The sequence below is a fragment of the Gavialis gangeticus genome, unplaced genomic scaffold (assembly GCF_001723915.1).
Source record: "Gavialis gangeticus isolate Ggan-Ray unplaced genomic scaffold, GavGan_comp1, whole genome shotgun sequence".
NCBI lineage: Eukaryota > Metazoa > Chordata > Crocodylia > Gavialidae > Gavialis > Gavialis gangeticus.
The window spans coordinates 12,211,169-12,222,680 of NW_017729007.1; the positions used below are offsets into that span (position 1 = coordinate 12,211,169).

Sequence of the window (11,512 nt, forward strand, 5' to 3'; positions counted from 1 at the left end):
TACAAAAATGAACTGCCAGCAAGCTTTAGGATGAATACTTTTTCTCATCTAATTGACAAAAAGGAAATAGAAATGAAGGAAATTCAAAATGTGAGTATACGAGGAGGCTGTGTTAGGGAAGGCAGTTAAAATGATAGAGCTAACATGGGATCATATTTGCCCTTTTGTCCTAATGGTCTTTTAAGTGGATGGCACAAGACTGCTCAGGATAGGGTTTTCACAATAAAGGAAATTCAAGAACCAGATATAGTTATTCATTTACCCTGCTTTTTTTGTATTTAAGACTCACTACAGCTGCTAATACTGAATAAACATTCTGGGCCTGATTTTTCCACTGTTCCATGTACCCCTGGGCACAACTGGTTTGCAGCTTAGTGATTCTGCTTAGATGGTATTCTGTACCAACTTTGTTCAGGTAAAAGGTACCTGAGAGTGGCAAGCCAAGCCTTCAGAACTTAAGGCTTGTATTATTTTACATTAGTTAAATTAGGGAGTAATTCCATGGAAATCAGTTGAGATCAATCCATGTAAAAGCTTTATGAGAGAGAGGAGAATCAGTCCTAGTACTGCAAGTGCTCAATTGTAAGTAAAAGACTTGTATGCATATGGGGTTACTCAGCAATAGCTATTCAGAATAACTGATTAACTCCATGTCTGGGCACTTATATTTTTGAATAACAGTATCTACAGTTGGTACATGTTTACATGGCACAGTACAGTGCCCATGGCTGGTCTGAATGAGCTAACTCAGGTACCACAAGCCATGTGGCCACACAGTTTTCTCATTGCAATTTCTGATACCTGAGCTAGCTCTAAATGGGGTACCTCTGCACCTAGCATACCTATGGCAGGTTGAGTGGGGCACCTACCCCAGATGTTGACTATGATGGGTGCCAGAACTTCCCCCCACCTCATTCCCCTGCTGGGACTCCTTGCTGTGGCAGGGGAAGCCCTTCACTACCAATGCCCGGCCATGGGAGCTGGGCAGGGCAGAACCACACCAAGCATTGTATCGGGGGTCAGAGTGGGGGTGACTGGAGCAAGTAGAATGGGCTTCTGCCCCCAAGGAGCCTCTCCAAGAGCAGGCATACCCTTGCTCTCAATATGTATGTATTGGTGAGGGGGGAGTGAATGGGGCATTAGGATCTGGGCAGCACCTGGACAAGTAAGTCTTCCCTTACCCTCTCCCATGCTGCCTTCACCCCTATTCCCCCTGTTCCCTCTACACTCTGGGGACTCAGTGAACTTGCAATGCCTCTGCAGCCCTTTGGTGTGCTGGGTAGATATAATTGTGGTATAACTGAGGTTGGCTATTGTACTTTAAACTCACCTGTAACTTAATATGAAAATGTAAATGTTCCATGCATAATGCAACATATTAGGGCTCCATGATGGGAACACTGATGCATGTTAAATGCCTTGAAAATAACAGGTGGTATTTGTGTTACATTTTATTGGATCAAATCTTGCTGCCCTTATTCAGGCAAAATGTCCAATGAAGGTTAGTAGTTAGCTCTTAATTATTGTTGTTTTATGCTATTAATCAATGGAAATGATTTAACACAGTGGGACTGCATAGATGTAGAAAGTTAAGCCCAAAAAGTAAATGTTTGCAGAATTGAGCTCTGAGTGTGTTTCATAGCTTGGAGTAGTAGGGAAGTTGTGGATAGTTCCATTGTTGCATTTGGTAATAGGGGGTTCCTATAGGCATGCAGCAAGGCTGCTCTGACGTGCTGTAAATCCAGTGCACCAGAGCAGATTTGATTAACTGAGTCTGCTTGGAGAGTGGAAATTAACTCCCTCCAGCGTCATGTATATCAGTGTCCCTGCCCTGAGAAATGGCAGCAGGGTGCTTTAAACTAAAGCTTGTTCGATGAGCTTTAGTTCAAAGTTCCCTGCCACTATTTTTCAGCACGGGGACGCTGATACATGAGATGCTTGGGTGCTTTTAATTAGCATGGCTCACTAATTAAAGTGCTCCCCACCTCCCAGACCATGTCTATAAATGTTCTTGGTGACTATCTAGTTGTCTCTAGCCACAAATTCAAATAGCAAAATTCTGTTTTTCTAACCAATGTCTTTACTTGCAGTTTACCACCAAGCAGGGCTCATGGATTAGATGCCCATTTGCTTATGGAAAATTCCCAGGTAAATACCTGATTTGTTTAAATTAAATCAAAATTCCATTCCATTTTTAATTAAATAAGTCCCACAACTACTCCCTTTCCAGTAAGTAAAACTTCCTCTTTAGCAAAATAATCATGTTCTTTTATCCTGTGAATTGTATCAGTGCTGTTTGACAGTGCACTATACCATGTGTAAACTTCATAGTAAATTAAACATTGTCAAAATAAAACATAACCTGGTAAAATCAAGATAGTTATTGGTATGATAGTTGATAACATTTGAACTGATATACAGTTTTATTTTAAAAACAGTATGGAATCTAGTGCCCTGGTGTTGTAAAACAATAACTTATTCTTATGTACATGAGTAGGTATAAAAGTAACAGTTGTTCTCCTCTTATTTTAGTATGGAAAATGAGAATTGCTGGAACAGAAGAACAGATACAGGTCTCTTTCACATCACAAACCAAGGCACAATTGTCAGTGTTGGTGTGTAACCAGATGCAGCTGTCTTCCTGTGAATCTTTTGGGACACACTATTCAGTTTCTTTGGTTTGTAGATTTTATTTCTTAGCTGTTCCTGTTAATAAGGCAGCCTTATCATATTTAATCTGATTTATTCATTGTGCCATCTATGGCTCTGCTGCCTGAATGCATTTGTAAAACCCATGTTTATACATATGTCTGTCTTACATTAATTTTGAGATTATAACTGTACTGAAGTGAAATGAGTCACATCAGTGAAAAAGACTTTGGAATGCTTAGTTTAGCAACCTTAATGCTTGTTAACATTGTTTTTGGGATGTAAAATATATACAGATATGTATTCCTCAATGGGTCATTAATGTAGTTAAGTCCAAGATTATAACTGCCTGTATTAGATTCATGCTGCTTCAGGGGCACACAGTGGGTCATCTTCCTTTGATGTTTTTGGTAAAGATGGTATCTGTGCTCTCCACTCCACCAGTTAGGTGCATATATATTAGGATACAGATTTTAAGTGCATGACTACATACTGTACTATTTTGTCTTCAGGACTCCTGCCTTATTTAGAGCATGGCATGGATGCATGAGTGGGCAGAATTAAAGTGGGGCAGGCAACTGTAAATCTGATATTTCCTAATATTCAAACACTTGCAACCTCAGTAGGGTTTTCTGAACATTATTTTTTGTTTCTGATCTATCTTTCTGTTTGTTTGAGCTCAGTAGCATTGTCACTAAGGGAATACAAAAGCCTCAGGTGTATAAAGTGGAAGAATTACTATGTGCTAGGTGCCACTTGACTTCAGTGGGGTTTTTGTCTGAAGAACTACACAGTCCAGACTTGTTAGTCTTCAGGGTGTTTAGGTGACTGAATAAAAGGAATAATTAAGTAATATTAGGTCATGGGCAGATATTTCAAAATGTTTAGAAATGTCCATTATCTTTATTACTCCTAAGGTACAGGACTGTTATGTTCTTTTTAGGTTGGGTACAATGGTAGCCCACATAAATTACAAGCTGTCCCTATTGGAAGATTATGCACAGTTTCCACCAGAGTTTCAAGATGACTTAAGCCTGAGCCATTGTTTTCCTAAACAATTATTCATAGTTTAAATAATAACATCTGTGCAGCAATACAGTGGTTAAGGTCACATTCATTTAATTTATTCCTGACTTCAACATGAGTTTTGTCTAACTGAGGACAGAGTCTGTAGTTGTAATTGCCTGATTAAGCACAGGTCTGATTAATGTACTTTTTTGAACACAAGCCATAAACCACCAAATTTAAAAAGCAGAACAATCTTTTAGGACAGCTTTGCCCTCTGGGTAATCCTAGTCCTGGAGCACAGCCTCAATAGCTGGCTCTGTGATGAGGAGGTCTGGAAGAGCTGCAACGTGGGGGACATTCCCTTTCAGTGCACGTAAGATGTGGTTGTGGAAGTGGAGGCATTGTGTGCTACTGCTGTAGCCTTCCATCTGTAATGCCTGGGCTCTTTTCTCCCTTGCCTGGCATCTGGCCCTTCTGGGGAAAATGGAAGAAGAATCATTCACAATCTTCTCTCTTGATCCACTGTTAAATTCACCTTGAGCATCAAGGCACAATGCTTTGTTATGCAATGTTCTGGGATAAGAGCCCTCTCACAGGTTTCCCAAATCTCCTTCCTTCCCTTCTCCTGGCCCGCCACCTTGAATAGCGGAGCTGTTACAGTTGCATTGCGCCCTCATCCTCCCCTGCTTGAACGAAAGACTTGGCCACATGTTTTAAAGCAGTAAATTACATAATATTAGTGACAAAGGCAAAGACCTGGGAAGAGTCGGTGCATTTTCATTGCTTCCCAGATATGGAATTAACAGCTTTCCATTTTATTCCTGCCAGGGTGGCTCGGATTCCACATCTATCAATATTCCGGGTGAAATATGTAGCTCAAAGGTTTGCATTCAGGTAGGTTGTTTGATTTTGACACATACTTAGCACTAAACAAACAAGTTGGCAGGGAAATAAAAAACAGCAGGCAGTGCTTTGGCTGCCTTCTGAGCCAAATCTGACCTGGGCACAGTTGCGACTTAATTCAAATAAATAATGCAAAGACCATTGCTTTATAGTTTGAATAACCTGCCTCCACCTCCTGCTGAGCTGGCATGAATTATTTAAAACAAAGGTCATTCTCCTTTATCTCTTGGATTTGTAGATGGCAAACTGGGATATTAAGGGCAAACTACTATTAAATTAATCCCTCCCTACCTATGATTTTTCCTAGTTAAAGGATTCATCACAAGGACTCTGTGAATAACAGATAAATGCACCCAAAACTAGGAGCATAGCAGAATATATTAGAAAAAATAGGCATAAGCATGCCATATAAACAAGGGCATGCTGCACAGTAAGTATGAAGTTACAGGTTAAACTTGTTATTCTTGCAAACAGAACTGGGAAGTATTTTCTGGTGTTTTTTGTGAATTATTTGTGCAGCTGAATTTTACTAACACAAATAGAAATTGAATATGAGGCTCCAAGGTTTGATTTCCCCTAGGAAGTGAGTGTTCCAGGCAGGAGGTAGCACCTAGGGGGTGAGAGCTGGAGTGCTCTCGGTCTCCAGCAGCCAGCCTGAAAGGCTTTCATTGATTTTTCCTTCTTGTTTTAGGCAGAGAATGACAGCAAGAAAATGAAGTAATTAAAGTCTTTTTGGCCAGAAGCATCATTTTGATTCTCCTCAAATTAAAAAAAAATTGGCAAAATTGTGCAAAAGTCAATTTCTGTCAGGAAATCATTCTAAAATATCCTGACCAGCTCTATCCTTTATAAATCCGAAAGTAATTACCACTGACACAAATATAAGCCAGAGCAGAATTCTCCATATGACTTTATTTTAAACCAGGCTTTAAAATATATATACACAGAAGATTCAGTAAATTAACCAAATGGTGTTTATTTTGTTAAAATGAATGGTCATTTACAATATTGTCAAAACAGAAATAACCTTTCTTCCTTTCCTTTTACAAGGCCTGGAGGACAGACGTAGATTATTCTGTTCCACTACAAATCTGCGATATCCAGTGTGGTACGTACTATTAATGTTCATTTACTTGCATTTTAAGAAGACCTTCGATACAGTATCTCATCCTATTCTCATAAATAAACTGAGAGGCTGTGACATAGATGATTACAGGGTGGCAAATTGGCTTAGGGGTTGCACCCAGAGGGTGGTGGTGGATGGATTGGTAATGACTTGGAAGGATGTGGGCAATGAAGTCCCACAAGGCTTGGTCCTTGGACCTGTGCTGTTCAGTGTCTTCATCAGTGACTTGGATGAGGCTGTGGAAAGCACTCTGTCCAAATTCGCAGGTGATACCAAATTATGGGATAAAGTTAACACACTAGAGGGTAGAGAATGAATCCAGGCGGATCTGGACAGTTTGGAAAAGTGGGCAGAACAGAATAGGATGCAGTTCAACAAAGACAAAAGCAAAGTGCTGCACATTAGAAAGAAGAAATCACCGGCACACTTACAGGCTGGGGGAGGACCTTCTCAGCAGCAGAAAAGATCTCAGAGTTATTGTTCACTCCAAGATGAACATGAGTTGTCAGTGTGATGAAGTGATCAGTAAAACTAACTGCACTTTATCATGCATTAGCAGGTGCATGACTAACAGGTCCAGATACTTACCCTCTATGAGGCATTGGTCAGGCCGCAGTTGGAGTATTGCATCCAGTTTTGGGTGCCGCACTTCAAGAGGGATGTGGACAACCTTGAGAGGGTTCAGAGGAGAGCCACTCATCTAGTTAGGGGCCAGCAGGCAAAGCCCTACAAGGAGAGATTGAGGGCCCTGGATCTCTTTAGTCTCTTCAAGAGAAGGCTGAGAGCTGATTTGTGACTGTCTATAAATTCATGGGGGGTGGTCGGGTGGGGCAGCAAGGAATAGGAGATGCTTTGTTTACCAGGGCACCTCTTGGAGTAACAAGGAACAATTGCCACAAACTGACAGAGAGCAGATGTAGGTTAGACATCAGAAAGAAGTTCTTTACAGTAAGGGTGGCCAGAATTTGGAATGGGTTTCTAAGGGAGGTGGTGCTCTCCTCTTTCTTGGGGGTCTTTAAGAGGAGGCTAGACATGCACCTGGCTGGGGTCGTCTGACCCCAGTGCTCTCTCCTGCCCGGTAGGACTCGATGATCTACTGAGGTCCCTTCTGACCCGAACATCTATGAATCTATGAATGTCAAAATGAAGAATTGAAATAGTGGAGAGGAATTTGCCAACAAAATCAGAAGCCTCTGTTCCAGAGATTGACAGTCCACAGGGCCTTTCACTACTGCTCCTGCTGTCAGGACTGCTCATGCATTTTGCATCAGGCAGTCATTGATTACAAACCGGAATTAACTCTGTCAGCAGGGGCCACAGGGCAGATTTCCTGCTTCCAGAGGGCTATCCTCATTACTAGGTTAGAGTCATGCTTTCTTATTCTCCTTCTGGCCCTATGAGTATTATATCTTAGCTTCCCAGGGGCCCAAGTATTTAGGATTCTCTCATGGGAAGTGGGACATGAAGGTTTGAGTCCCATCAGGTCAAGACATTGCCTCAGGACTTTGTGGGGACCAAGAGTGAGTGGGTAGAATGTGCTTCATAGCAGTATTGTGAGACGTGGCAGGGAGGTGGACCTGGCTTAAATGGAGAGCTCTGCTTAGACTCTGTCCATCCCATATTTATTTATTGGCAAAGGAAGTCCAGCCACAAGAAAAGAGTTATTGATGGCTTAACACCATAGACTGCTTATATGAACTGGTTAAAGCAGATGGAGAAACATGAAGCCTTTTGGAAATACAACTTTAACTGCACAATTCCTAGAGAATGTATATAGGGCAAATCTATCCCTTTGTTTTTTAACATGAGAACTATTATGAAGGGACTTCCAATTAAATGAAAAGGTGAAAAATTCAAAACTCATGAAAGGACTTTTTTTCACGTGTGTGATTAAACTATGCTATTGACTGCTGCTGAAGATTCTGAGGCAAGGTATTCAAGGAATAAGAACTGAAGAACTGGAAATGTATATGCATATCAAGAACATCCCAAAATTATAAAAAACAGTTTATGGAGGGATATTAACCTCATGCTTCAGGGTTTAAACTAATGCCTACATTTCTGAGATCCTATATTTTGAGCATATTATCTCATATATGCCTGCTAAAGAGTTCTTACCTCTCCTTCTGGTGGTTGTCAGTGTCTGAGATGGGGGAATTTTATTAGAGGGAGCACACTTTAACACAGCATGGTCATTTCTGATCTTAATTATAGTTTGAAGTCATCAAGAATTCATTTTTGGGTTGACAGCAAAATGGTACATTTCTAATGGACAGAGTTACTATGATGACATTTTTTGCTTAAACATGCATTTTCGGTAACTACAAATATGTTTTTTTTCCCCCAGCATTATCTTCACGGAGTCGAGATGAAGATGAAAACTCTTTAAAGGTTATATCTCTGACAGCAATAATTCTATTACTTGCAACTATTCTGACTGTTCTTGGACATAAATTTTTGACAGGTATAAATCCACATAGGGACAAGATACTATTAATTAGAGATCAGGACACATATTTCTGAGATTTTGGTTTGTACAACATTTAAAAAACAAATGAGCAATAATCATATATTGTGAAAATCTTTCATCGACTCTGGAAGAAACTCTGTCCTATTTATCTCCCCTCAGACTCATTGGCTCCTAATTCCAAGGAGCCACTCATTCCTTTGGATAGGACAGGAGGAAGGTGCGCAAGTTTTTCAGCGCAGCCCAAGGGCTGCTAAATCTGGGTTCTGAGGGAACAAGGGAGAGGAATCATATGGCAAAATTCATGGCCTCTGGCTGACAGTGCTCTCCTGCTAGCTCCTTTCTTCTTAAACCAAGGCACTGTTAACTGGAGCATCTGAGATGATCAGGGCAGCCATGGTATTGCACAAGGTGAAAGGCAATCTCTCACATACTTTTTATCTAGACATTTTGGTACTGCTTTGTACTGAAATCCTGAAAGGAATGAAAGAGGGCTATGTGTTTGCAAAGTACAAATAAAACTGTACAAAATATGTAGAGTAAGAACATGAATGCAGGTATCAGACTCTGCCCTTCAGCATTTTCATTTCAAGATAAAAATTAAGTGAAACAAGACTTTCTCTGTATTTCATCTAAATAATTTCTCTAAACAGGGGAAATAGCTGTAATGGTCAGAGTATGCACTGCTGGAGTTTTTGAAGAGGTGCAAACCATAAGAATACTTGACGGTAGTCAAGAGAGACACTTTATTCTTCCCTCATTATTGTTGCTCCTGTTATTGCTAGATTACAGATATGGCACTATGTTTCAAAGATGGTTCATGTTACTGATATGAATTTCTCACCTTTTCTGAATCTAAATACTGTGAAAACAGTATTTGTTCAAGATTTTTCATAGTTTACTCTGGGTTGGGTTACTTGGGATTAAGAAAATAATTCTTTGTATATAATTATATGGCCAATTTATCATATATGCCTTTATAAAATATGCTTGTCATATACAACTGCAAAAGTGTTATGCTGCATCAGTCCTCCCCAAACAGCACTAAAGTTACTTTCACTGTACTTTACTGACACTCCAGGATCAAATGATTGCAAACCTGTATATACAAAGGGCATTCAGATAGTATTCAAGATGGTTCCTCTCTTTTCCAAGGTAAATAATGTTTTAAGACAGATGGTTAATTACATTTTCCTATTGGTAACATGAGTTTGGAATATCATTACATTTTCTGATATTATTTAAATTGTTAAAAAGTATCAGTCCTGAATAAATTAAGTATCCCATTCAGTTACTGTGAACATAAATATATAAAAATGGTATCCTGTATTTATGATTTCTTTCTTAGTTTTTCATCGAAGGACACATGAAGGCAGAAATCCAGCACATATCGTGAGGTGCAGGTACTTGACAATCCTTTTCAACGCACAGAATGTGATTCTTTTTAAAGAGTGTTTGTGAAAGATATAGCTATCTTCCGTATTAGTCCTGAAGATGTATCAGTGGCCCTCTGTCCACAGAGCAGAGGTAATGGCTGTGCAGGCTTTGTAACATCTGTTTTGGTAGGTGCATAAAAAGCTAGTGTTGTAGATCTCACTACACCCAGAAACAAGCCTGGGCTCTTACTGTCATTAAAGAAGCACTATTCCCTGTTGCAACCACTTATTCCTCCCCTGTTGCTTGCACCTCAGTACAACAAGATGGTGTTAAAACTAGCTGGAACCTGCTGCTGGAGAAAGGATAGGACAACATAAAAGAAAAGAGTGAGAGAAAGTGAACTCCTTTGCAGGGAGCTTGGAGGAAAGTTCTGGAGCATCCCTTAGGGCCCCTGTACTGCCAGGGGGAAGCTGAGAGCAGGCACTTCAAGCTTGGAAAAAGAAGTCCATCTTACTTAAGAACATCTTCTCATTGTGCTTTAACTTGAAAAGATGTTCCTTGAGCTGAGAGAGTACAGCCTTCTTCACAATGAGCCAAGTATAAAGATTTAATTTTTTTAGGTCTTTTTTTTCTGTTTGTTTGTTTTGTTTTTCATTTGGACGCTTATACTTTACTTGGACTGTAGGAGTAAAACAAAGTCCTTAAGTTATTGATGAATGACTGGGAATGTTACAGGCCCTAATGATAGATTTTTGCAACAGACTGTTTCAGATGAAAAAAAAATGACAATCTTTTCTCTCTTTCTTTAGTTCATCCACTGGAATGAAGAGTACCCAACCCTGGCACTGATGTTGGAGTTGAGTGAATCGAGCAGAACTCTTTCAAGATCCTTAGCAGCCTTTTCAATAGTACCTTAATGGTACCTTATAATTGGAAATCTTTGCTCAAATATGTCATCCTCTCTCATGCAAAGAATTCCCATCACCTTCTGTGGAATTATTTCATAAGTGAAAGGCTTTGCACGTTCAGCCTACAACATGTTTTTTCTTTTTTTTTTTAATAACTTCAAATGAAGGAGTATTATGCATTCTCTCTCTTCCAGGGTGTCAAAAACAGCAAGATCTGTTGTGGGTAGGAAATCAAGTTCATACTTTCCTGTGAAATTAATTGTTTTTTTAATATGCCAGAAGTGGGCAGCTTTGGTACCTCAAATGCATTAGTATGGGTATTTTAAGATTTGCACATTTCTGATCCTCCCATTCAAGCTATAAGCACAAATTGCTGGGAAATATGGACTGGAGGGGATTTAATTTAAACATTGTTAAATATAATTTATCTCTACAGAACTGTGCCTTTCTTTATTTTCTGAAACCTTTCTGATGTCTTTCTGATGTCTTTATCTGGGAAAATCCTGCCCTGGACAGGCTGATCTTCCTGAATTTCAGAAATCCCAAGTTTCTTTGATAACCAGATTCAGTATTTTGTGTTGTATTCCTTGGACTTAGATGTATCTTTCCTGGTTTATTTTTCCCACTTTGTCAGAAAATAAATTTAGCAGTTTTGTTAAATAATTTGAAAGTTAAAGCAACAATGCACACTTTCTCTCTGGGCTGCTGGATTCTGCTCCCATTACAGTCAATGGGAAAATCCCAACTGACTTCAGTAAGAGGAGGATCAGGTCTTTATTTTTCAGGTATTTAAAACTCTTACATGGAAATATAGTCCTAAAGGAAAGTATTTTGTTAACGCAGTGAATTTAAGTGAACTGTTTTTGTTTTGTATAATGTTAATATTTATACTTAACAGTATACAACCACGTGCTGTAAAACTATAGTTTCTGTCTCTTATTTCATGTGATGCCCCCATCAAACTTTCTTAAATCCTGTTGCATAACAGGGAAGTGAAAATAACCAAGAAATGAATAATGGTGATGTTGAAACTGTGTGGGATTGGTTATGTGGGGCTGGGAGCAGGAGAGGGAC

The 11,512-nt window shown here is 39.6% G+C and overlaps 1 protein-coding gene across 2 annotated transcripts in view; it reads left to right on the forward strand.

Moving 5' to 3' along the window:
- IL17REL (interleukin 17 receptor E like) overlaps nt 1–11,361 on the forward strand; it is a 106,948-nt gene extending 95,587 nt beyond the window's left edge. Inside the window, exons 12-18 of one of the 2 annotated variants that reach the window (XM_019509315.1) lie at nt 2,091–2,148; nt 2,533–2,678; nt 4,486–4,551; nt 5,611–5,668; nt 8,034–8,150; nt 9,502–9,556; nt 10,340–11,361. In XM_019509315.1, the coding sequence (XP_019364860.1) occupies nt 2,091–2,148; nt 2,533–2,678; nt 4,486–4,551; nt 5,611–5,668; nt 8,034–8,150; nt 9,502–9,556; nt 10,340–10,379 (540 nt within the window). In that variant the 3' untranslated portion in view covers nt 10,380–11,361. The remainder of the gene's footprint in view (nt 1–2,090; nt 2,149–2,532; nt 2,679–4,485; nt 4,552–5,610; nt 5,669–8,033; nt 8,151–9,501; nt 9,557–10,339) is intronic. The other variant, XM_019509316.1, reaches the window with a different exon arrangement.
- Nucleotides 11,362–11,512: the final 151 nt, after the last annotated feature.